Source organism: Vicugna pacos, chromosome 34, assembly GCF_048564905.1.
Source record: "Vicugna pacos chromosome 34, VicPac4, whole genome shotgun sequence".
NCBI lineage: Eukaryota > Metazoa > Chordata > Mammalia > Artiodactyla > Camelidae > Vicugna > Vicugna pacos.
Genome location: NC_133020.1, coordinates 10,391,719 through 10,418,933, shown reverse-complemented (window position 1 = coordinate 10,418,933; position 27,215 = coordinate 10,391,719). Strand labels below are relative to the sequence as shown.

The following is a 27,215-nucleotide window of genomic DNA, read 5'->3' as shown; positions in this document are numbered from 1 at the left end:
CTTGAGCAGGGGACTAAGATGGTGACTTTTAGCAGTGTTGGGGGATAGTGTTAGGGCTGGAATAGAAAGAAGAATGTAGCTGTAGGAGCACCTTTTGTATTTAAAACAACTAGACTGTGAGTCTAAAGAAAGGAAGATAGTGGAAGTTGCCCCTTCACAACTTTGGGACTTTGTTCTTGGGTCTTGTAAAGGCCCCTCTCCCAGCTAAATAATGGTTCCTGGATGCGCACTGATCACATCGTAGTCCCTGGAAGCTGGGAGGTCACCTTATTTGGCAAAGATTTTGTACCTTGAGATGGGAAGATTATCCTGGATCATGGGAGCTGAGACTAAATATAATCACAAGTGTCCTTATAAGGGGAGGTGGTCGGGGGAGACTTCAGGCACAAGGGTCACACACACAAGATGGAATGATGGGGCCAACAAGCCAAGGAATGCCGGCAGCCACCATAATTTAGAAGAGGCAAGAAACTGATTCTTTTCAGAGGGATCATGGCCCCAGCAGTACCTTGATTTCGGTGCAGTGAAAATGATTTCTGACCTCCAGAACTAAGAACAGATTTCTATTGTGTTAAGCCACCAGTGTTATGGTAGTTTGTTACAGTAGTCACAGGGGACTAATAAAACACCACCAAACTGGGTTCACTGGGACAGTCACCTTCCACCTTTGTCATGTAAGCCTTCACAAATCTCTGTCAGGCTGCACCACTCCTCCTGTGAGACCTGTCACACTATCAGTGGGTCTGGACAATCTCAAAGGGCAGGACCGGGTCCCCAGAGGCTTGGGGACTTTTAATCCTGCTTAGCTGGGAGACTTGGAGGAACTTCTGCGTAAACATACCTGCCTTGTTCTATAAAGGATTGTAAGACAACTTGTTTAAAAATGTAAAAACAATGCAGGGAGAGAACATTAAAACAAGTAAGAAAGACAACATGTAGAAAAATAGTGATAGAAAAATAGCAAAGTCAGGAGAGACTGAGTGAGTCGCTTTACCTCTGCTGGCCTTTGATTCTTGACTTCAGAGATAGGCCTATTATCATTATCCAGGTTAGAATTAGGTTGAAAATTATAAAGTGCTGTTCACACATTAACTTGTTTCGTAACTGTCAAGATCATGTTGAACCCCATGACCACAGTGTTGCTAATTGAATATTTGGGAGAGATGGAGTTCTTTTTCCTCTTCATAAATTAATACAAAACATTCTGCAAGTCATGTATCTGATAAGAGACTTGTATCTAGAATACATTTTTAAAAAACTCTTACAACTCAATCATAAAGAGACAACTCAGTTTTCTTAAATGGGCCAAAGTCTGAATAAATGCTTCGCCAAAAAAGAGTAAGTACCTGAAAAGATACTGAGCATCATTAGCTGTCACAGAAATGCAAATCAAATCCATAATGAGCTCTCCCCTCACATCCACTGGCATAGCTGTAATCAAAAAGATGGGCAGTAACGCGTGTTGGCAGTGATGTGGAAGAATTACAGCTCTCCTTCATGGCTGGCGGGAAGGTACAACGATGCATCCGTCGGCTTGAAAAGCAGTTTGGTAGTTCCTCAAGAAGTTAAACAGTGCGTCAGCAAATGACTGGGTAGTTCCACTCCTTGGTGTATTTCCAAGAGATTTCAAGACATATGTGGTTACAAAACATGGACGTGAACACACAAAGCAGCATTACTCAGAAGAGGCCCGAAGTGGAAACAACTCAAATGATGACTCGTAAATGGAGAAATAAAATGCACTCTATCCATACAGTGGAATATTGCTTGGTGACAAAAAGAAATGAAGTCCTGGTACATTCTACAACATGAATAAATCTTAAAGATATTATGCTAAATAAAAGACGTCATTCACCAAGGACCACATATTATATGATTCGACTTATATGGAATATCCAGAATAGGGCAATCCATAGAGACAGAAGATAGATTGGAGGGTTCCAGGGACTGGGGAATTGGGGTAATGAGGAGTGACTGCTAATGGGTGCAGGTTTCTTTCGGGGTGATGAAAACGTTCTAAAGCTGATGTGGTCATAGTTGCACAGTTTTGTGAGTATCTAAAATTGAATATCAGTTGAATTACACAATTTAAATGATTGAATTCTATGGTATATGAATCAAAAAAGCTGTTATTTTTAAAAGTAATACTAGGTCATTGTAAAGGAATTAGAAAATACAGAAAACTATAAAGGCTGTAAAAACTACTGGTAATTTCAGTAAACAGAGAAAGCAAGAACTTGCCTTCCAGCTTTTCTCCCTGTGTGTTGTGTGCCCCCCTACGTGTACAGACTTTCTTCTGTGATAGGGGCCATGTGGAATACACAACGTTATAATTCTGTCTTTTCACTGACCATTTAATTTGAGCATTTTCAAAAAGATTTTTTTAAATAATTTTTATTGTAAAAAGTGATGCATGCTTATTTTAGAAAATGTTTTGAAAAGACCACAAACGAGTAAAAAGGAAAAAATAATCATTCATGATCTTTTTTTAAGACTGATGTTTTGCTGGCTTTTCATTTTTGCGTGTTCAGTTTTAATGCAGTTTTAATTGAATAATAGCTCTCCTGACTTCAAATGACTTTTCCATGTCTAAGTTATATGGTTTTTTTCCCCCTCTCATTTTCTAATGTCTGTTAGTTCACTCTTTCAGTCACTTTCCTTTTGATTTCATTTTGAACCACCAGAGTTACTGAGTAGTAAGATAGAGGAAGTAGTTGAATTTCAGTCATGTTGAGTTTAGAAAAATAGATAAAATTAGTGATTCTATGCTTCTTTCTACTACAAGGGTATAAAAATTTTAAATATGGGGTAGCCATCAACCAAAGACAAAGGAGAAAGAATTCGTTTGGTTTTAATAAAAATACAAAATGTCTGTTAAACGATTACTTTTAAGTGAATGTGTTGATAAGTAGATTTTAAAAAATTAATCAAATGCTCGCATATTTAGTTTTAATCTTAAGGACTTATAACTTTGGAGATGTTATGTGACCAGTGTGTTCATAAACTCACCAGTCATTTCATGTGCTTCACGTTGGCAGTTGCTGAGGGCCTGTGTCTTATGGAACCCCCACAACAGTGTCTGGGAGAGGTGCTATTATCCCCATTTCAGAATCTTGAAAACACGTTGAGAGCAGTTCTTTGTTTGAAGTTCACAGAGCTTGTAAGCAGCAGAGCCAGAGTTTAAGCCCAGATCTGTGTGACTGCAAAGTTCTTCCTCTCTAACCTCAAGACCTCTTCTGGACGTGTTGATACTGTCCGGGTCCCTGTGCTGGATTCTGGTGAGCCTCAGACAGCTCTTAGTCTGACCAGTAGTCAGGAAAAGGATCTGAAAAGAGAATTTCTGTCAAATAATTAAACACACATGGGAACAGGTGACCTAAATCTCCAAAGATGGGCGACTGATCCCTGTGGGCAAGTACTGAGGACCGTGAGGGAAGCATGCAGAGTGTGAGGAAGTGATCCCTCCTGCCGGGAATCCGAGAGTGTGGGTGGCTTCCCAGAGCAGACAACGTCTGTGTTGGGTTTTGAAGGATGATTAAGAATTTGCCAGGCAGAAAAGCAGGGGTGGGTAGCACCCAAAACAGAGTGACTGGCAAGACCAAAGATTAGTCGAGCTCTTTGAGGAACGGTTACTCCAGCGCTGTGAGAGCCCAGGGGTGGGTGAGGTACCTGGTCGGGAGCTCAGGCAGCTGAGGAGGGCAGCCACAGGAGCCCTGGGGACTGTTTTGAAGGGTGTGCATAGGAGAGTAGAACAGGAGAGATCTGTTGTGTTGGAAAGATAAAGCTGCAGCAGTGTGGAGGTGCATTGGAGGAGGAGCAGGCTGGGCATGAATTCTGTAATGTTTGAAATTGGGATGAGGATCTCAAACTATGGCGGCAGAAAGGGAGAGGGGAGGGATGCAGTGGGGGTTAAGGAGGCGGAATCTTGGGGTTTGATGAGCTGGGGCAGGGGATAGCAAGTGGGACGGGAGGGACTGCTGTCCAACATTTGGATTATGTTTGAGGTGAGAAATTAAGGAGGGAAGCAGGTTTAACTGGGAATAAAGAGGTTTGGACATTTTGAGTTTGAAATATGGTAGGATATTTCTTTTGCTGAGAGAGCACAAATTAGATACAGGGCTGCCCAGAGCAGGGAAAAATATCAGGGCAGAGAACTAGATTAGAGTGTATAGGTTTAATTAAAACAGCAGTATGTTACTGAGTAACAACTGGGGTCATTAAATAAGGAGTGAATTAAATTTACTTAAGGATGGAGGGTGTAAATGAAGGAGGGTTGAAGATAGAACCTTAGAGGAAACCACATGTCTAGAAGAAACGGGCAGCATGGGAGAAGCACGTGTAGGAGTGAGGGCAGGAAAACCAGTACGGGGAGCATTAACCGTAACAGGGGCTGTGCATCCGTCCTGCGGGATGATGGCTGAGAAGCAGCCTTTGACACTGTCCAATGGGAAGACATCAGCGACCTTCACTGAGTGGGTGGGGAGGACAGAAGTGAGATGACCGTCAGTAGAGGAGTGAAGTGAGTAGGGGAGTGCAAACAACCCGTGTGAACTAGTCTTTTGGCCAAGAAAGGAAAGAGGAATTCATTGACAAGATGCGTCAAACCATGGAAATGACTGAAGTGTGTTTTTTAGCTGGTGAAATAGGAGCCAGTAGAGAGAAGACTGAAGATGCAGGAAACAGAAGAAACAGTTGTTAGATGAGGTCCCAAGGAAGTTAGCAAGCAGGCAGATCAAGGATGTAGAACCGTGGAGGAAGGCAGCACCTTATCTTCTGAAGGCTTGAAGGAAGAAGTAAGCGTGGGCATGACTACAGTTAAGATGTGAGCTGTAGGGCAACAAAAGTTTACTTGGGGGCGCACAGGAGGGATTGGATAGGTGGCTTAAAGGAGAGTGGCAAAAAATTTTAGAGTAGCTGCCAAAGGGAGAATAAAAGCTAATTAAAAAGTTGCCTGCCAAGTGGTATTAAATCTGAGCTGGAAACCAGGAATTGTTCATCATATCATTCCGCAGGGCTAGATGCTGGCTTTCCTTTGAAAGCAGGCATCTTTCCTTTGAAAGCAGGCATCTTTCCTTTCCTTTCCTTTCCTTTTCCTTTTCCTTTTCCTTTTCCTCCCCGCTTCCCTCCTCTTTTCTTTCCTTTTCTCCAGAATTTAATTGGCTTACTTAGAAACTAGTCCTTCCTTTCTTTTGAATACTTGGAATCCCTGTCAGTTTAAGTTTGTTTAGGGTAGCCAAAAGTGTTTTTTTTCCCCAAATGTGCAATATAAAAATATGTTGTGAGTTATGAATAATACAGAAGTTGTAACAGAATCCAGACATTGAGTAACTATTGTGTTGTACTGCCTAGCAAATGGACATACGAGGTAGCATGGACTCTGACACGTTAACAGCGGAGATTTTAGCCATGTGTGCAAGTGTGCACATTCAGGTTGCATATAAGTAGTTTGGATCCACCCCACCCCACTTCAAGTTACATTTGAAATTTCTAAAAGCATTTTTTATTTGCAACTGTATTTCGCATCCTGAAAAATGTCTTAATAAGCTACATAAAGGACCCAGTCCTACTCCGAGACCCCTTTAAAAAATCTATTTAGCAGTTTTAAAGAAATGTCAAAGTATTCAGCAAATTTAAAGAAATCTGTTCTAACCAATCATTACTGGAGAGCTGAGTTCATCTAGCAGATCTCGGTATAGCTTAAAGAAGTTCTGGGTTTGGGTTTTCTGACTGAATTTGTATCTCCAAAAGTAAAATGATAACTTAACAATTACTACCCAACTTATAAATAAGATGACTTAAAAAAAGGTTGCATAATATTGAGTTTGATATGAATTAGATTCATTTATACTGTTTTTTTCTACAATACTTACAGCGAAAGGTATGACAATATGATCAATAAAATGAGATTAAATAAGTTCAAAACTAGAGAACATCATTAAATGCAAACTTGGCAAAACATGAAAGTCAACAGAATTGCTATAATTGAATTTTGGTTTAGCTGTTTCCCAGTGTGAAACAGAGTAAGGTATCTGGATGCCATTCACTCCTGAGGAAGGAAAGTAAATGCAACTAAAGTGGTCGACGGGCCAGCATCGTAGAGTATATTTAGGCACCAAGGAGCTGAGGGAGAGGCTGAGCAAGTATGGGGCGATACGTGTGATGCGTGAAGCGGTTGGCATAGGACCGAGCACACTGGTGCCTAATCTGTTTCAGTTGTGCGGGTTGCTTCCATGCCTACTGAGGGAAGAAGAAGGGGACTGAAATCAGGGTCTTGGAGAAATACCTGTGTTTAAGGGACATGAGTGAAAACACAGCACATGAAGAAAACAGAGCGTGGGTCAGAACTTAAGGAGAATTCAGTGTCGTGGAAGCCAAGGACATAAAGATTTCCAGTCGTCAAAAGCTGCATAGGCCTCAAAAGGATGAGAAAAAAACAGAGACCATTGATGTAGCTATTATGAGAATATTGATTGACCTTTGAGAAAGCAGTTTTAGAAGCACAGTTGGTGTGGACTCTACAGAAGTTGGGCAGAAGGAGAAAGATGGAAGACCCGAGGGAAGAGTACTTTTACATTTAAGAAAACTTAAACAATATTGGCAAGCTTTAGAGAAAAATTAATGGATCACTTTAAGTTACCTATTGCTGCATAACAGGTCATCCCCAAACACGGTGTTTAAAACAACAGTGAACACCCTTGTGGATCAGGAATTTGCTGAGATCAGCTGGCTGGTTCTGGTTCAGGATCATTGGGTGCCGTCTTGGAAGCTGACCGCCACAGGTGGCAGGTTGTAGTCATGAAAGAACACATGTCAGGCGATGCTGGTTGTCTCAGTAAGTTAGAGAGTAAAGTCATCTGCCAAGACTTGGTGAGACTAGGAGGAAAGTAGCCTCTCTGGGAGGTGAGGGCATGAAGTTAAGAGAAATGGGATTGTCGAGTGGCATGATTTTAGATGTATCAGAGACAGTGCTCTGCAGAGACTTGGAACAGAGGTTACCCGTAACTTTTTCTCAAGATGTTTATTTCTGCAGTGTCACATAACTGAACTGTTATTTCTGCATAAACCCCAGCTCTTGATTTTTTTTTTAATTAAAAAGTTGGGGACACCCGTGACTTCTTTTTAATACTACCAAATATTTAACCTAGTTGTCAAGGACACTGCAGAATGAGAAATAAATAAGTTTTATTCTCATTTGGGAAAGACCAAACAAGAACAAGAGATAACAATGTATTCTCCTATATTGAAATAATTCATAATCTTAGCAGCAGGATCCCCAAATGCTGTAGAATAGAAATGTTTCTCCATAAAATGTTTTCTCCATTAAAAAAAATGCATCTAAAGTTGTATGATTGATTTCACTCCAAGGAAAGGGAGGGAGGGGATGTCAGTAAATTGATGCATCTGAAGCAGAAGATAGGAAAGGTTGCCTGGATTGGGAGGGTGGGGTCAGATGGGTTGTTTCACCTCTCACTCTGCCTAAATGAGCTTTGAATTACCAAATCATGTGTACATAATACATTTGTTTATTTTTGTATGTCAGCAGGCTGTTGAGCATTGGAATCATTGGCCTCTTCTATTTTCTTCTATATGTCTATGTATTTTAAAAAACTAATAAGTATTGTTCATTTTAAAAGACACTACTATTTGTGTAGTGAGATGTAGTATAAAATACCACAAAATGAGATCATATTTTGAAACTTGAAATGCAGTCATATCTCGCAATAACAAGTCTGTTGATTATATTTCTATTTTTAATCCCCTAGGACTGCTTTTTGTTTGTTGTTTAGTTGTGAGGGATTCTGCTGTTTGGTTGTGTGTGTGATTTGTTTGGTTTCTAGAAACAACTATAAAAGGTTTGTGATTCATTTTGATACATACTGCTCTGGATTACCTCCGTTTCTTGCTTTTACTTCATACCATGAATTGACAGTCATAATCCAGCTAGAAAGACTGATTCACTCAGTAGTGAATGCTTATAGGTAGGTCACTTACTCTTATTTAAAAAGCAAACTAATGTAATCTTTTACATATCCTTATATTTAAAAAATACAGTTAAATTCCTTTTGGTTTTAGGCTTTAAGTAAATTTTTTTTCCTATGAATTTTTTCAGAGGGAAAGATGACCTTCAACCTGATGAGCAGCCCAAGTTTCTGCTGTCATTCAGGGAAAAACATCTAATACCATGTCTTGTACAATTGGTTTTGGTGGCTATCGAAGGGGAGAGTCACTAAAAAATGGAAACAGTACAAACACCTTTATTTCTGATTGTGTCAAACACAGTGGACACACAATTAATACATATGCTTGCCAGAGGTGGGGTTTTTTTTTTCCTTTCCTCAAAAAACAAACTCACACAAAGAGAAAGTCAAAAATCTCTTCAGTAAAATTTTTTTAAAACCAGTGGTTGAATGCTTCTATCACATGGACTCTTGAATGCAGTTGTAATTTCTCCAGAAAATACAGAAGTTAATTTGCTTTAAATTGTTACTAGCCACATCTCCAGGTAAAATGCCCAGTACCGCTTGAGAAAAATGATCAGTCAGCCAACTTGCAGTCTGCATGATTAAACTTGACTGAGGTATTGAAGTGGAACTTAGATGTTTTTGCCAAAGCCCTGGCAGTGGGCAAGCTATGCCATAAACATGGCTCATATTTTAAACAATATAGCCCTAAATCTTTTATAAAGCCAAAAAGTGCTCAGAATTTATAATGAATGTGTTAAAAGCCCTGTAGTACACTGTTTGTGAATGTACCTTAATTTCTTTAATTATTTCTCCATAAGAGATTGTGACATTTGAGGTTGATTTCATTTCATATGCTTTGTTTTAAAAAAAGAAAGAAGAAAAAAAAAGTCTCAAATAGTTTACTGGTTCCATTTTTGATGACCTAGATGAAATGATGATTGATTTATAATCTGTTCTCTAGTAAATTATGTAAATCTGAACCAAAAAATAATTCTTTCATTAAAAAGATCTTTAGTCCACAGTGAGAAAACAAACAACCCAATTAAAATATGAGCAAAAGAAGATCTGAGCAGACACCTTGCCAAAGTAAATATACAGATGGCCAGTAAGTACATAAAAAGATGCTCAACACATTTGTCATTGGGGAATTGCAAATTAAATGATGATGAGATAACACTGCACACCTATTAGAATGGCTGAAATCCAAAAAACTGACAATACCATTTGCTGGTAATGTTGTGGAGCAACAGGAACTCTTACTAATTGCTGGTGGGAATGCAAAATTGGAAGACAGTTTGACAGTCTCTTACGAAGCTAAACAGTCTTACCATACGATTCTGCAATCATTCTTCTTGGTATTTACCCAAACGAATTGAAAATTTGTGTCCACACAAAAACCTGCGCATGAATGTTTATAGCCATTTTATTCATAATTGCCAAAACTGGAAGAGGCCAAGATGACATCCTTTAATAGGTGAATGAATAAACAGACCAGTACATCCACAAATAATGGAGTATGATTCAACAGTAAAAAGAAATGGACAAGCCACAAAAAGACATAGGTGGATCTTGAATACATATTGCAAAGTGGAAAAAGCCAGCCTAAAAAGTCTACTAACTGTATAACTGCCATAGATGTGGTGGAAAAGGCAAAACTGTAGAGTCAGTAAAAGGATGAGGGGTTTGAGGGGAAAGGAGGGAAGAGTTGAACCCAGGGGGTTTTTAGGGTGCCGAAACTGTTGTGTGTGATACTGTCATTGCGGTTGCCTGACAAAACCTATTGAACTTGATGGCACAAAGAGTGAAACTAAACTGTATGAAAATTCTAAAAATCATTTAGGAGGTCAAGGAATACCAGGACAGAATGCATACTGTGCCAAAAGAAGCTAACTGTTACAAGTTATGACACAGCCTTACTGGAGGGTATGGGGCAGAAAGATGCTAACCAAAGTGACTTTGGAAGTGAGTGGCATCTAAAGGCAAAAGGCACTGGACATGAACCCTTTATTCTCTAAGGTCAGGAAAAAACCAGGGAACTCTTGAGAAACTGTCAACAGCCAAGAGGAGCCTAGGAACATGCTGACTAAACATAACATGGTACCCTGGATGGGATCCTGAAACAGAAAGGTGACATTAGGTAAAAACTAAGGGAATTTGAATAAACTGTGGATTTTAGTTAATAAAAAATATTCTTTTACCTGTCCAGCTCTCTTTGAGATTATAGGGTACAATCCTCAGACAAAGATGCACTTTTTAATTTTTCCAGAGTTACAGATGAATTGGGTCCAGGCATGTTTGTGTTCATTTTGTAATCAGTGCCTACAATTTATCTGTTATGTACACCAAATATTTCTGTACTTGACAGAAATCTTGATAGAAGTGTCTTTGGAACATGAAGCAGTACCGAATTTAAGGATTTGTTCATTCTCAGCTTTAGAGATTACAGAGCACGCTTGTACATGTGCACCCTTTACGCTCAACACCCCCTACTGCTAGGCACACTAAGTGAATGTTGATTGAAATAGTGAATCAGTGAAGAGCTGGTTCGGGCGCTAGAAACTTCCATCAGTTCATAACCCGGCCCTTCCCATGACGAATTTGAAAAGGCTTGTAACAAGGAGATAATAAATTAATAATACACAAGGAAGGGAGGTGGAAAGTCAGTGCCAGGGAAAATACATGCATGAGTCAGACCCAGAAGTATACCCATACATGTTTTTTGAAATGTAAGTACATCAGGGGGTTTTTTTGGTTTGTTTTTGGTTTTGGTTTTTTTGCCACTCTTTAACTCTGGGCTGACAAGTCCCAATGCCAGAGAGCCAGGCAGACACTGTAAATATGTGTAGTTGGGTGAAGCATCATATGGTACGGGTCGGGGAGCCTCTGCCCCCTCCTAGTGGTGTTCATGTCACTGGACACCATGCTTCAGGGAACTGGGCTGCCAGCTTGCTTTGGCCTAAATTTTTGTGCTGTGTATCAGCTCACCTAGTCCATAAGATGTTCCTAAATATTTATTTGTTTTACTGGGGCAGGGAGAATACTAGATGTGAGTGAAATTTTTTTCTTTGTTTCCTTCAATTACTGTGCATTTCTCAAAGCATGGTACACATGTCACTGGTAATATATAAAGTGATTTGTGAGCTAAGCCAATTTGGGCATTTGCCTTTGTTCATTCTTCTGGTGAGTAGCTGTGGCCTCTGACAGTTACAGGTAGATGTGACCCGCGTGTGTTTCCGTCCCTGCCTCCTTGCTCCCAGTTGTGTTAGTGCTTGAAAGCAAGTGCTGGGCTGAACTCTGCTACGCATGCTAGCAGCACATTAGGTACAAAAACCATCATTTAACCTCCTCCTTTGTGTAAGAATGGTTAAGACCCTACCCTGTGTCCTTCTTAGGCATTCCAGCAAGCACCTTACAAGAAAGTTTTGCTCCAAATGTAACAGTGTTCTGTCAGAGGGACCAGCTAACTTGAAGAGTTTGGGGAGCAGAATCCCTTACTGAGGAGGAAAGACCCAAACGAAATTCTCTCCTGGGCCACTTCTCCAAAGGTGTTTGGCCACGGGGGTAGCCAAATTCTTGTTTCCTTTTTAGGCAAAGACCTTTTAGGCATCCACATATTTGAACATCCCTCTTTCACCATGAAAAAAGTATTTCCAACATCTCTTATGCTAATTACCAAGCCCTTGGATGCAGATTTAGAGGGTGATGTTCGAAGTGCTTGTGTAATGGTCATCTTAGGTCCCCTGGATGTGGAGTCATGATAGCGTATTTAATATATTAACCACCTGCCTTCCTCCGCTTTTTATATTGAAGAGTTTTAAAGTTAATTACAGTGTAACAAGATAGTACTGAATGAAATGTTCTCATATTAATATTTGTGGCATGTTAGAAAAATACAGCTAGTGGATAAAACTTTTGGTTTTGCAGATTCTGCTCAGGGCGAGACTCTTTAAAGTTGCCTTTTCTTTATGAATAACTCTCAAATCCTGTTAATAGTACCCATGATACTCAGATATGGAAGAATCTCAAAATGTCCAGGAATGATTGAAGTTGGGGAACTCTGCTTGAATTGAACTCGGCTTTTTTTTTTTTCTGGGCAGAAACCTACCATTAACTCCTTTTCTCGCTTGCCCACATTGTCAGTGGATGGTGCTCTTATTTGGTAGAGAAGCCAGTTGTCCACCTTTAGACTTATTTCTTGGTAAAACATCACCCCAAGGAATATTAACCTTCTTTATAACCAGACAGTTTCATATGAAGTTTCTTAGAAAAGAATTTGTTGCCAAAAATTGTATGTAAACTGAAATACTCTTCAGTTTTAGAATTGCATGAAGTATTCCTAAATAAATATAGCTAACTTATGGAATTTTAGACAGTTTACCTTAGTGACTACTACCACTTAACACATTTTCAGTGATCAGTATTTTAATAAAATAAAGTTAATATGATAAGGCTTCCATATTATGTGGCTTTAAAATACATGTATATTTTGAAAGTAAAATTTGTGTCACTAACTTATGGGATGTGTGTGCTTTGTATTTTATAAATGTATTAGAATCTGTCAGAATTGGAGTCACTCCTCTCTCCACCATAGTGGGACAGCAGTTTTAGGACAATACAGGACAGATGCTAGTGAAAAGGGTTTTTGCCATCTCTTAGTTCCCTCGAGGTGAAGTACCAGGCTACTGCCTGTATGACTCATTCTAGTTGTTTCCCTCAGGGTAAGGATCTCAATATCTGAAAATTTCATGGCCCCAGAAAGGCCTCACCTAGAGAGATGCTGCCCGCTGGGAGAGGGGTGCCTGCTGCCCACCTCTGGAGCCCAGCCAGCTCCCATTCTGCAGGGGAGAAGTGAGCCGCCCCTTTCATGACGTTTCCTGGGGCAGAAGTTCCAGAGCAGTGCAAAACCTGCTTACCACATCTAAAACACTTGGAAACACGTAAAATTTCTAGACAAAGATGGAGTTTTAATTCCAGAACTTGTGGAATTTTAATGCAGAATTGCAAGCATGGCTTGTTCTTTTCCCATGTTACGTACTGCTGTATGGCCTGCCCTCTTGGAAGGACCCCTCTGATCCTTGCAGAACCTTGCTGTTAAAACAACAGCAGTAACAAACAATCTGTTTATCCCATCTTTCTCTTGAGAAGCAAAAACAGCCTTATAAAGTGATGTCAGAGGGTTCTAAACTACCAAGAAATTTCCCTACGTCTCTCCGTAACAGTAGACAATTAGGATTTCTTTCATTTGTGATTTAGATCAGAATGCTTTTTAATTTATCTTTTTCTAGAACGAGCTGGATGGGCAATAGCATTTGCATTGTGGAATTAATCTGAATTTCAGTATGTAGAGTTACATTTGAAATCTTTGAATATTAGAGGTAATGAAGAAGATCCCAGATTATATCCAGTCAAAGGAAGAACTGCAGAATGCTGTACTGTATAAAAGCAAGTTGAAATACTTTGACCACGATTGACTACATTCCAATGCACGGCTTCCTCCAGATACTTAACATACTTCATATTACAGCTACATCAGTTATTTTTTAATGGCTGTAAAATTCAGAGCATAAAATGAGCCATTTTAAGGTGTGCAAATCAGTGACATTTAGTATATATTCTCAGTGGTAGGCAACCATCACGTCTCGCTAGTTCCAAAACAGTTTCATCACCCCAAAGGAAACCCTGTGCCCATTAAGCAGTCACTCCTGGTTTTCCCCTCTCCCCCAGTCCCTGGCTAATCAGGTATCTGTCTCTATGGATTTATGTTATCTGAGTATTTCTTATAAATAGAATCATACAATATGTGATCTTTTGCATCTGCCTTCTTTCACATAGCGTAGTGGTTTTGGGGTTGAGCCATGCTATAGTGTCTGTCAGTACTTCTTTCTCTATTGTGGCGGAATAATCTATTCCCTTGTGTGTAAATGCTACGTTTTGTTTACTTATCACCCGTTGATGGACATCTGGATTGTTTCTGCCTTTTGGCTTTTGTGAGTAGTGCTGCTAGGAGTATGTGTGTGCAAGTATCTGTTTGCAGTTCTGTGGGGTACTGTACCGAGTTGAATTGCTAGGTCCTGTGGTAATTCTGTGTTTAATCATTTGAGGGATCACTCAGCTGTTCTCCATAGCAACTGCACTTTTGCATTCCTGCCAATACAACGTGTTTATACTGGGATCCTGAACTGACTCTGGGGCTTCCAGGTGAAATTCTGAACAGTCGGGTTGTTTTATTTTTGGTCAGATAACACTAGTCTATATTGTTTTTTGAAAAATTTCAAAGGAAGCCTATGAAAGTGACCTACTTCTAAAGTCTGTGTTTGAGTATCTATGATTTGTTATGCCACTAGTGCCTCTGGTCCTCAGGCCTCTGAACAAAAATTTTAAGAACAGGGTTTAAGAACTGTGTTTGCTGTTATTTAAATTAATATATCTATTCCTTTCTTATTTTATCTTTTATGTCTAATGTGTGAATAACTGTTGACATATTTAGCTCACCTCGGAATCAGAGAATAATGGACATGCAGATTGTTTACAGTAGGAACACATTCCTGACTAGTAATTTTCAAGATGTCTTTGATTTGATTGACAGTCATTTTATTGCATAAGGAAGTGGGTTTCTATCCTTCCGGTTTCCAGTTGGGTACATCTTTTGTTTCTTTTTCTGTTGACAGCATAGCCTTCCTTTTGTTGCTCATTGCTAATGTTTTCCAGTCATTTAATGCACTGAACTGGCTTCTCCATGCTGAATTGCATTTTGATTGGTTTAAGCATGGTTTATTAGTCTGTCTGAGAATGTGATGGACCCCAGTTGGTGCCTAATACACTGCTGCCCATACTTCCCTCCACCTTCCTTCCTATTGGAAAGAGTCCAGATGCTGTTCTAGTGGTGGTTTCTTCCCTGCGTTCTGGAAGGCGAGCGTCCAAAGCCCCAGGGTATATATCATAATAATTCTTAGGGAGTGAGTCCTGTGCCTTGCAGTGGTAATTGGTTTAAGCTGAAGAACTGTGAACCTTTTCTTCAACTTCTTAAAAGAAGGAACCTAAGACAGGAATTCGTTCCCTTCATTACCATTAAGAACACGATACTTGGAGCTGCAGTGGCGGTCGTGGCCCAGGAGAGAGAAGTTAGAGGAGCCGGGGGGGCCACCCGAGGCCCTGGCTTTCCTGAGCCCCTGAATTAGTCACCCCAGAGACCCCCCTGCCAGGCTCTTCTTGCCACGTGAGGTACTAAACTCTTCATCGTTTGAGCCACTTTTTAATTGGGCATTCTGTTACTAAAAGCATCCTGCCTCATACCAGACGGAAGATAGAAAACATTTTGATAAAATGGGGTGGGGGAGGACTGTTGATTATACTTCGCAATTCCTACATGTAAAGTTCAGGAATTTTGTAGATAGAAAAGAGCTGAGACATTTTCTTGAAACTCGTTCCACTTACAGTTGAGGTAAGTATAGTCCATCATATAAATTATAGATAAAGATGGGAAGAAACGAGTAGAAATACCCCCTTGTTTTGCTCACATGTGCATATCAGCTACGCAAGCCTATTTTCCCCGGAAAGTAGTCTTGTGGCCTAGAACATAATGCCTGGCCCAAACCTGCTGAGTCACAACCTCCTGGGGTTTGGTTTGGAAATGTGTGTTTTGAACCAGTTCTGAGGCAACCAGTATTTGAGTTTAGGAACCACTGACCTAAGTCAAGTGTCTGAATTTCTCAATACTTTAAAGTCTAAGTACTGCTGCCCTTTTTCTGCTGGTAATTTTAAAAACTATTTGAATTTCACATTTCAGAAGGTGTTTATACTGAAACAGTGATTGTCAAAGATACGAAATATATGTGACAGTTTTTAAATTTGTCCTTTGTTCTCTCTGCACTGTTTATTTAGCAGCTTTATTTAGAGATGGCAGATATTTTATAATTTGAGAAAAGGAATTTTTTGTTCTGTTTCTTTCCTGTTCTGTTTTGAATACTTTGTAAACCACTTGTTCCTAAATCCATTATCTTACTCAGAACTCTTTTGTCATAGAAATCGAAGTCAAACATTCAGGCAAGAAGGGAAATTAAAGTGTATTAAATCTGTAGAAGGCTCTCGGGAGTGGCAGTAGAGTTTAGAAGGAGGAGCTCTTAACCCTGCAGGGTTTCTGCGGCTTCTCACTGGTGTTTGGCGCGTCCTGTCGGACCTCCCTTTGCAGCGCGGGATCAGTGCTGCCAGCAGGTCCCAGGCCCCAGCCCCGCAGCTTCAGCACCCTGGAGCTCCCTCTGATGAACGCCTGCTTTGTAGCAAGCTCCGAGCCAGGTACTGGGAATACAGGAAGGAACCCGGGCGTCTTTGAAATTAAGGTAGTCCAGGGAGGGTGACTGAACTACGTAGATCCCTGAATTTAGGGACACTATTGTTATATTAACTTAGTTGTAATGAGTTGTACTAACATTTAGTAATTAGCTGTGTTAATTGGAAAATCTGTTTGGCTCTGATAAGAGTGACCTGCTAAAGAGTAGTTAAACAGAGTCGTTTATCGACAGGCCTTCTAGGACTGGAATCAGGGCCCTAGAGTCATTTTCCTGCTTCCCCATCTTAGCCTGAGACTTCCTTTCTCAAGGCTGCTTCATGGCCCAGAGTGGCTGTCATTATGACCAAGAGGAATAAAATCAGAAGAGCAAAAGCATTCCTTTCCTAGCTGAGTCAGCTCCCTTAAAGCATCCTTTCCACGGGTCCCATGTGACACTTCCTTACATCTCATTGGCTATATCTCGTTCATGTGGCCTCGCTTACATGCAGGGTAAGTCAGGAAAGGGAGTCCTTTTTCAGCTGGGTGCATTGCTGGCCTGAATGAAGGAAGCCAGAGAGGGAGAGCGGGTAGTGGGTGGCGGTGCCCAGTCTCTGCCACAGCAGCACTTACTGGAGGTCGGCCGTGTTGAGAGTTCATTGCAAGTTTTCACTCAAAATCTGAACAGTAATATGAACTGAGTCAACTTGCTATCAAATCTCATTTCCTTCTTTCCTTTTTTAAAAATAAAGCTACTGGGGGCTGAACCAAAAACCTTGTGTATGCCTTAAGCACACACTCTACCACTGAGATACACCTTCCCCCCACTGATCTTTGATCTTTACCTCCTCTCCTTAGCAGCTCTCCGTGGCCCACCTTGTAACAGCCAGGCTCCTTTGTCCACTGTTCACAACCTTCAACCCTGCCCTTCACTCGCCCTTCTAACCACTGCATTATAACGAAGCAAAACTGATCATCTCATTTTCACTACAATATTTTTTCATCATGACTTTCCTATTTTCTGCTCTCCAGATTCTACCCATCCTCTCTGGGTTTATGCTCTGCTTTTTTGATCCACATGCTCTTCAGAACAGTGATTATTATAGCTTAATGAGCTCTGAATATGTGTCAAATAGTGTTGTAAATTAGGCTTTAATGTTTGCATTCATTTAATCTTTATAACAACTCTGCAAGCAAGATACTGTTGTTATACCCACTTTAGAGATGAAGAACTGAGGTACAGAGAGATACAGGAGTTTCCCTAAGGCCAGATCTAAGATTCTGACCTAGGCAGTCTGGTTCCAGAATCCATTTGTGCTGTAGCATTTCGTATTCTCGTATTTTAGTTGTGTCCTTATTTACCCACAACTAATTTGGGCATTTCATTTCTTTTTCTTTCTTTTTTTAGTTCTCCCACAGAGCCCAAGCAAATGCTTATTCAGGAGAAGCAACATCCTCGATAAATATTTGTTGAATGAATTTTTTTTAAATCTGTTAATAGTAGCCAAGAAAATTAAATCTCAACCCAAGTTTGTCTGATTTTTCTTTTTTAACACTAGGCAGCAGTATGTATAGCATTTCCAGTAAACTTGCAAAATTAAGGTATTTTTATTTAAAACAAGAAAAAAAACTTGCAGGCCAAGAAATTTATACAAATGAGATGTAAAAACAAATTACCCATCCAGTGCCATACATGTGAGTGTAGAAGTGCAGCAAGTTTAAACCTGTTTTGTTTTTTTCATTTTAAGGAGGTATACTCAGACCTCAGTAAAACTTGGCTTTGACAGGCAAATGGTCTTGGTTGGAGTTGATGCTGCAAGATCACCTGATTGTGTCTGCTATGTAATATTATGGTGAGAAAAGGATGACTTATGAGAACTTTTCAGTGAGTCAGTTGTAGATAAGAAAGACTCTTTGGTCCCCAGGTTGTGTTTCAATTATGAGTCTCCATAATTTATTCCATCCTGCTTCACAGTAGTAAAACTTTTTAAAACACGCGTGTTTTCTTGCCTCCTTGCAAGAGAGGAAGCAAGAGTTTCTTACTGAGTAAATAAAACCAACACACAAAGCAGCCATTATATGTAAGTCTCTTTGAGGCCTGTTTTTTGATGATAATGAAAGTAGTGACACTGTCATATGTTTGACTCTGTTCCTGCATCAAAAACAGACCATGTCTCTTCTAGGCAGATGGTCTAAGTGTAGAATGGACTTAATACTTGAATAATAGATGTTTTGTTGGTCAATCAGACTGGAAATCCAGTTAGATTTTGTGATTTCTTTTAGAATGAAAATCAGTCTATATACAGGTAGAACATAAGTCACAAACTTTTCAAAAATGTCTATTCATTCAGAGTTGAAGCTAGGACCCAGGCAGGGAGGGAGATTAGATCTAAATTTGTATTTGTTTCTTACTCATATAGCTTGGTTGTTGTTTTCTTATTTCATATTCACCAGTGTGTTCTTGAGTCTATTTTTATCATGCTAGAATTTAAGATTCTCTTTTATAAAGCACAAGTATTTCCAAATCTAATTTTTTATTAGTTACCATTGCACATTGAAGTACAGAAGAAGTAAAGTTTTCATACTACATTTGTTGTACACACACACACTTTGACCTGGAATTTTTCTTGAGTTGTACTAGTTAGGGTTAAAATGTAATTAAAGATTCCAGAGCCTATTAAAAAAATTGGCTAAGCAGAATCCATTTTTTTTCCCTATCAAGTGAAAGCACCCAGAGATAGTTTGAAAGTTCATGTAGTCAAAGAAGATATGGATACAACCAGACTTTTCACTTACAGCTCTGAAGCTGAGATGTCATTTGATAGTAGGGGAAGGGAAAAAAGAACATCAGTTTTAATGCCCAGATCATTGTTGCCTTTCAGACTGTCTCTCTCACTTTCGTTTGCATTTGGTTTTATAAATGTGTATATTTATTAGGATATATACGTTCTATTTATTTTGCAGAATAGTTTACGTACATCCCTACTGGCAGATTCTTTGAGATTGGTCATGTATGACTGCAGATTTTGGTGGTCATGCTAATTGTTCCTAATACGTAGTTCTGCAGCTCCCTGATTGAGAGAGACTAGGAGATATCTCTCTGAGGAGGTTACGTTTGAGATGGACCAAAATAGTATAAATTGGTGAGATACACAAATTATGACAGAGTCGTTCATGAGGAGGAAGTCATGGCTACCAATCTCACACAAAAAGTAGAATTTAGAAAGGATTAGAAGTAAATTAAAGGGAATGTAAAATGGCTAAGTCAGTATCTTATTAAACTGGACTTGTGGGCCAGCTTGTTCCTCAATGACCTGAGAACTGAATATTTTCAAAGTAGAAGGTTCTGAGTCCTGTTAGTAAGCAAGTATATTTAGTAGCTACCATTCCCTGGGGAAGACTAGTGGTATAGAGAGCTTTGTCATTATAATTGGTTCCTTTCTAAGCAGGTGTTTGTGGATTAATCTGTTTCTTAAATCATTCGGCTCTTCCGATTATTTTTTTCCAAGGGTTTGCTGTGTTATGAAATTTTAGGTCTAACAGAATTTAGCTGATAGCGTGGAACAACCCTTGAACATTCTGGGGGTAGTAAATTGAGAATATCTGAACTGTTACCTCGTGTCAAGTGGGGATAACTCCAGCACTCACAGTGATTGTCTTCCTTGGTGGCGTATTATTTGTTACTGCACTGAACTTCAGTTGGTGTAGTGGTTACCCGTGCAGTAAGTTCATGGGGCGTTTAGAATCTGTCTCATGCTATCCTTGGGTGTGAGTGTTTAGTGGCTGTGACTTGATTCACTCTTTGCCTGATTGCCACCTTTTAACAGAGGATAATGAGGATGTGGAAGACACCATATTTTTTAAGTATAGTTAGTCCTTCATATCTGAGGGTTACACATCAACTAACTGTGGATCGAAAATATTAGGAGAAAAAAATTCCAGAAGGTTCCAAAGAGCAAAGCTTGAATTTGCCTATTGTACATAGCATTTACAATGTTGGATATTATAAGTAATCTAGAGATGATTTAAAGTATGCTGGAGACAGGGAAGGGTATAGCTCAGTGGTAGAGTGTGTGCTTAGCATGCACGAGGTCCTGGGTTCAACCCTCAGTACCTCCATTAAAAATAATAAATAAATAAATAAACAAACAAACAAACAAACCTAATTACTCCCCCCTAAAATATACTGGAGGCTGTGTATGTAGATTACATGCAAATACTGCACCATTTTATAAAAGGGACTTGAGCATCTGTGATTTTGGTACAAGGTGGGGGGGTCCTGAAACCAAAATCCCATGGATACTGAGGGTCAGCTGTAGTTTTAATTTACTTTTGTAACTAGTGCTACCTTGATGTTTCTCTTTCAGTCATGAAGATATATAGTGGCTGATATGCCAAGATGAATAAAGTTGGAAATTTGGGAGAAAGGAAAAGGAACCTATGAGTATTCTTACTTTACCTTTGTAAAGTGTGTACCTCTCCAGTTGCTTGTTTATCTGTATCCTTTATAATATTCTTTATAAGAAATTAGTAAATGTAAGTAAATGTTTCTGTGAGTTCTGTGAGCTGCTCTAGCTAATCAGTCAAACCTGAGAAGGGGGTCGTGGGAACCTCCAGTTTATAGCCAGGGGGTCAGAAGCACATGTCACCACCTGGACTTGTGATTGGTGTCTAAAGTGGGACAGTGTTGTGGGACTGAGCCTTAAACTGTGGGTCCTGACATTATCTCCAGGTAGGCAGTGTCAAAATTGAGTTAATTGCTCAGTAGTGTTGGAAAAAACACAATCAGAAGTAGGGTGTTGGGGGGGGCATAGCTCAGTGGTAAAGCACGTGCTTAGCATGCACAAGGTCCTGGGTTCAATCCCTAGTACCTCCATTAAAATAAACAAATAAATAAACTGAATTACCCCACCACCACCAAAACAAACAAACGAAAAAAGAAAGAAATGATGCTGTACTAGTATTTTTCTGGCTTGAGAGATTTGTATTAAATGACCTGGGAGATGAAAATCAGTAATCAAGTGATGGAACATTTGAGTGCTTTGCATTATTCAGCGCTATTAGACACAGTATGGAAAAGACGTTGGTATATCTGGTTTCTCACCCATTAAAAGAGCTTCTGCTTTGGGTATTAGTGATGAGTAAATTGGCACGAAATTATGGACGCAGGTGGGTGGTGGATTTCTGTGAGTTCTTTGGATTTATGCCTGTTTTGTAAAGTGAAGGCCAGGGAACCAGGTCGCAGAAGACAAGGACAAGAGTGGCCAATTTTTAAGAATTGGATGGTCAGGAGTTTTAAATGCCACCAAAAAGCGAAGTAACAATGAGAACTGAAAAATGATAGTAATCACAAGAGTCATTATCACCACCAGCCCTAAGGAATGCACTGAAACACATCATTTGGTGGCAAGTACTTTGGAGGCCCTCACTGGACTATCTTCTGTGGCTTTCTGTGGTTTTTAGGGGGTGGGGAGAGGTAATTAGGTTTATTTACTTTCGTATTTATTTTTTAATGGAGGTACTGGAGAATGAACCCAGGACCCTGTGCGCGTTAAGCAGGCACTCTACCCCTAAGCTATAACCACCCCCCTTGCTGTGGCTTTTTAATGAAGCATGGTTCCTGCCTGGTAGCTTAGAGATACATGAAAAAAAGAATCAGGATTAATTGAGATTTAGGATGCTGTACTGATTTTAAGAAGTTTATTATCTCTGACACTGTAATAGGGCATACATCCATGATCTACCTCAGCTTCCTTTCCTAAAAATGTGGTTTGGGCAAAATCAAAGCTAAATTAGCCATCACTGACTTTGGGGAAAAGCAGGGCAGAATCTCATAAGGTGCTTGTGAAAATTGCCCTATTGCTATGCATTTTTTTTCCTTAAATGAAAGTTTCTGTGTTAATTGGGCATCTTTTGTAAGTGTAAAATTTAGACTGTATCTTAAATCTGTGCTTTCACGGCTACTGCGACCTCTAACTGAAATCTCCTCTTGAAATAGTCGGGTCAGCTGTCATTGACTGTACTTTGTTAAGCCTTTTCCAGATTCCCCCAGGCACTTAGCCACTTCCTCTTCTGTGCTCTGCAAATCAGGTTATGTTATAATGATCTGTTTACAGCTCTCTCTCCCCTATTAAACTGTCAGTTCCAGGCTGTTCTGGCCTTGAGAGGACGAACCTTATCTTATTTCCTCTTTTACATTCTTTCTCCGACCACAGTGTTTTCCCTGTGGAAGTCCTGTCATCTGTGGGTGAAGGACAGGAGACCTGAGCCTTGTAGGTCCTAGAGAAATAGTGCAGGTTGCTGGTAACTTCATAAAGGAAGCATTTGCTTGACTTGTTCTTCTTACTCCTGGTAATCTTTCAATCTCTTGACAGAGCTCTGCTGCTTCATTATTACTGTCTATCTCCTGGCAGCCATATGCAGAACCACCATACCACTGTGATTCCGCAGGCGTTATGCTGCAATTCTATTGCAGAAATGTCTGCCGTCGGTGGGGTAATTTCAACGCATGTACAGCAGACTACACCTAAACTGGATCTGCTAGAATAATATAAAACTTCCTTTTGAGTGCATTTTAGAGGTGTTTTGTTATAACTATCCTGATAGTGTGAACAGCTGAGGACTTTATTATATAATACAAGGTCAGATTGGTTTGGGCTAGGGACAGTAAGTTTGCTACATTTTAACCTTCATGTATTCTGCTTAAAGGTTGTTATGACTTGTGTCGTTTGAAAAGGGCTGTCCTTTGCTTTTAGAGCTATGACACAGGTTATTTTGTTGACTTCTCTTTGATGTTTTCAAGAATGAGTTTTGTTTTCCTTCATAGTGTGAGAGGTTTAAACTGATACTAATTGAGACTGGTGAAAGCTTCATTTTGAAAAAAAAAATTGGGACAGATCATGAATGACTCCTTTTCTGAAACATATGCAAACCCTTCTGGTAATAGCAAACTCTGTCAGCTTGCTTGTCTGTATTTCAAGTTACATGATGAAACAGTTTTGTTTTCTCAACTTGAAATGCTATTTTTAATTTTCGTTATAACAGTTTCATAGCACCAGTTATGTCACACGCTAGATTTACTTGTAAGACAGCTCACATTGAAGTATCTGAATATTTTTAGTCATAAGTGTTCTAGCAAGATATTTACAATATGTTTTGGAAAATGGTTTGTCCATCTTCTTGTTAGGAGTCACTATTTTGCACGAAGGGCATGAAGTGCAGAAGCAATCGGTCGGCCATTAAGTATGAGTTAACATTTAATTAAACATGTTATTATGTGGTAGGCACTGTTTCAGTTGCTTATGTGGGTTTTCTCATTTAATTCGCCCAAAAAATCTCATGAGGATTAAAGTATGACATTGATTTTCCATGTAAGGAAATTGAGGCATGGGAAGGCTAAGTAAGTTGCCTGTGGTCAGAAAACTGTTGCGAGAAAGAGCTAGGCTTGAACTTGGGGTCTCCTGACTCCAGAGCCTGTGTGCCTGTGGCCACACGGGCTGGACTACCTCCTGCGTGATCGGAGCATGTGAAGAAAGCTTTAACCTCACTTGCAGTTAAAACACATGTACACACACAATTAGAACTGTATTTTCTTTCTTTTTCTTAATTGTTAAAAACATTTTATTGATGTGAAAATTAAACATTAGAGAGGTTAAGTAAAACCCAGATCTCCAGTCTAGACAACCAGTAGGTAGAGACTTGCTCTTAATAGCTATATTATGTATATTTTTAAAAATTGAGGCATGGTTGATTTTCAGTGTTGTATTAGTTTCTGGTATACAGCAAAGTGTTTGTATTCTTCAGATTTTTGTTCATTTTAGGTTCTTAGAAGATACTGAATATAGTTCCCCTTGCTATAAAGTAGGACCTTGTTGTTTATCTGTTTTATATATGGTCGTGTATATCTGTTAATCCCAAGAGAACTGTATTTTCTGTTAGATTTGCAGAGAAGAAAAGTAATTGTCAATACCCAGGCTATGAGAAAGGAGAAATCTAAGCATTATGGTACAAATATAAATTGTTAGCTCTTTTTGAAGGACCAAGAATGTAAATGTTGAAAACATGCACATACTTGGACCAGTCCATTCCACTTCTAAGAATTATCCTGCACCGCTAAACACAGAAAAGCCCACAGATGTCTAGCCAGTGATATACATTACGTATTGTTTGTAACAAAAAACTTTTAATTAAATGTCCAGCAGAAATCAGGTTTAGGTAATTGTGATGGCCAGCCATCAAAAAAGGAAAAGTTAGGACTATAATTACTGACATGGGAAGCTGTCCATGGCATACTGTTGAAAGAAAAAAAGTGGGTTGCAAAACAGCAGAGTTCAATTTTCTTATATTGAATAAAATACATGTTCATATATATCCACTCTGGTCTAAAAAGATGTTCACCAGAATATTAGCAGCTGTTACTTTACCGCTGGGTAGTAGAATTAAGTGATCAAATGTATGGGTGGTAGAGATACCCTGCCTGGGTTTTGAGTCCTGCTCAGTCACTTAGTAGCATTATGACCCTGGGCAAGTTCCCGAACTGTGTCTCATTCTCTTCAAGAAAACGGAGGTCGTTACAGAACCTCCTGCATCTTTGGGTTATGAGGCTCAGATGAGTTCGTAGTGTGCTTGACATAGTAGTGACCAGCGAGTCTGAGCAGCTCTTAACCATTTCTAAGTGTTGTAACTCCAGGCAGTTTCAGTTTCCTTTATACCGTTTATTGGCTGAATTTTTGAAATAAGTATTTATCAACTTTGGAAACAACAACAAGGGAAAAATTGCTTTTAAAGGAGTCATCTAAATAGGTTTGCTTGCAGTTTTAACGGAAAATACCTATTCAGAGCTTAAGGTTATTTAGAATTGCTCACTGAACACTTTCCCCACGAGCTGTTTGCAGCTGCATGTGTTGGTATTTTACCCTGTGCTATATGCCAACTTTAAGGGAACTGAAATCCTGTTTTGCTCTTGTGGCTGGAAGGCATGCATAATCGCAGCAAACTCTTCTGGAGAAGCCGCCCCAGTTTGCGGCTGCAGTGACATGCTGGTGCGTGACGTCAGTCCGGTGGCAGCTGGGCAGAGTGGCAGGCGGGCCTGACAGCCACAGAGCATCTCCCTGGTGCTCAGTCCCCACAGTGCTCATGTGGGAGCGGCTCAGAGACAAAGAGTTGAGTCGGATTTTCAATCCAGTATCCTTCTCGCCTGTAGCTGAATGTCTGTCTATGAACATGACTTTGATGGAGGCTGGTGAGTAATTCTTGCTACTTTTGTGTATTAATAATAAATAGCTTATGGCTAAGTGAGCAGTAGTCCTTTTTTTTTCAGTTAATGATCCTGTGGTAAATAATCTTTGTAGCCCTAATGCCAGGAACAGTATCTAGTGCAAAGGATTTCCGTATTATAGATGTCTCTATAACTGAAGTATTGTGTTGTTGTAGAAATGTGAATACATCGTTAGGTTTTCGAATGACTGGGGCATTTTAAGATGTAATCTTCCTCTTGGTCTCTCCTTAACTTGAAGCTACTTAAAGACGTAGTAGTTGCAAATGTCCTGAAAGCCTAAAGATTTTCATTTATTTTTTAACTTACTCAGAGGAAAAGCTTGATTTTTTTTTTCTTTTCTTCCTTAAAGAGAACTAAATAAATAATTCTCAGAAGTTCCTTTGGAGATGCTAAGAGTACTTATTACATAATACTTTTATTTAAAAGTATATTAATACCAGTCTAAATTAATTAACAATTAGCTGGAGCTGCTGATATTTATTTAATTTTTTAATTATTTTGGGTTATTTCAGTAATGTGATTCAAAAATACGAATCCTCATTAACCTAAATTTTAATGTCAGGAGATTATTATAGATAACATTTTGACACTTACAGTAATTAAGTTACTACTGCCTTTGATTGTAAAGGCTAGCAACATGCCTTTAAAGTTCTATTTCTTATCAGCCATATTAATCCATGCCTCCTTGAATTGCACTGTGTAAGTTGATTTTGTTGTTTCAAAATCATTAAAGAAGTAGGCTAGGTTGGGTAATGTGTGTGTGTGTGTGTGTGTGGCTATTTCACATTTTGACCCACTGTTTTTGTGTGAATGGATGATATTGTTTAAATGTCATACTGTTTATATAGTATAAATTGAAGCCTTTAAAGTCTTACATTTTGTCACTTCTGGCGTAATTCTTTTCATGCAGGTACAGTATCAGCCTTGTGATTTCAAGGTCTTTTAAAGGAATTTTCAAACAAAGTTTTCTCAGTCACTTTCTACTTTGTAAGTCTTGTTGAGGAAAAGAGAATTACAGAAATTCTTAATAATGTTAAATATGTTAAATATTTTTACATCAGTTTTCTGAAGCAATTAAAGAATAAGACTATTTGTACATATTTTTATGTGAATAAGATAGGTATTGAAAGGAAATGATCTAAGTCAGCGTTTTATATGTAAATGTGCAGAGATATCAGTAACTGCCTTGTTATGACTCCTAATGCATTATGTTTCTTCTAAATTTAGAAGCCCAAAGATGTAGAAGTAGGGTTTCAAGTTCATTTTATTTGACTTGATGGTCTTAATGCAAGATCCATATTTTTTCCCCAAAGCTAGAAAATGGAAGTATATAGAGAACTCATGCATATTTTTATTACCTTTAAAATTTATCTTGAATCCACTTAAAATACTTTAATATGGTTTTTAAATAGTCCGTATCTTAAACTTAATCAGTAGGTTACTATAGTAATGATGAATTGGAATATATTCAGTATACATTTTAAACAAAGATGTTTTTGAGGCGTAATGGCATCAGAGGTCATAGGCCTGAATGCCACTAAAGTTCAAGTGAAGAGAACCCACTTAAACTTTATTGTGTGAACAGGAAATTAAATCTGGCAAAGCAAGAAAGAAGGGGTGATGAGCCGGGGTGGGTGAGGGGAGTAACCCAAAATGGACATAAATCTCTGACTCAGGTCTAAAGCACTGGGAATAAAGCGCTCATCTGTTT

At 39.2% G+C, this 27,215-nt stretch overlaps 1 protein-coding gene across 6 annotated transcripts in view; it reads left to right on the top strand.

The window, feature by feature from the left end:
- The window catches only part of PLEKHA5 (pleckstrin homology domain containing A5), a 212,134-nt gene that overhangs the window by 90,319 nt on the left and 94,600 nt on the right, over positions 1–27,215 (top strand). Inside the window, exon 1 of one of the 6 annotated variants that reach the window (XM_072954692.1) lies at positions 25,323–25,468. The exons of 4 other annotated variants lie outside the window; for them this stretch is intronic. In XM_072954692.1, the coding sequence (XP_072810793.1) occupies positions 25,434–25,468 (35 nt within the window). In that variant the 5' untranslated portion in view covers positions 25,323–25,433. Of the gene's footprint in view, positions 1–25,322; positions 25,469–27,215 lie in introns of those variants that run through there. One more of the 6 variants, XM_072954690.1, reaches the window with a different exon arrangement.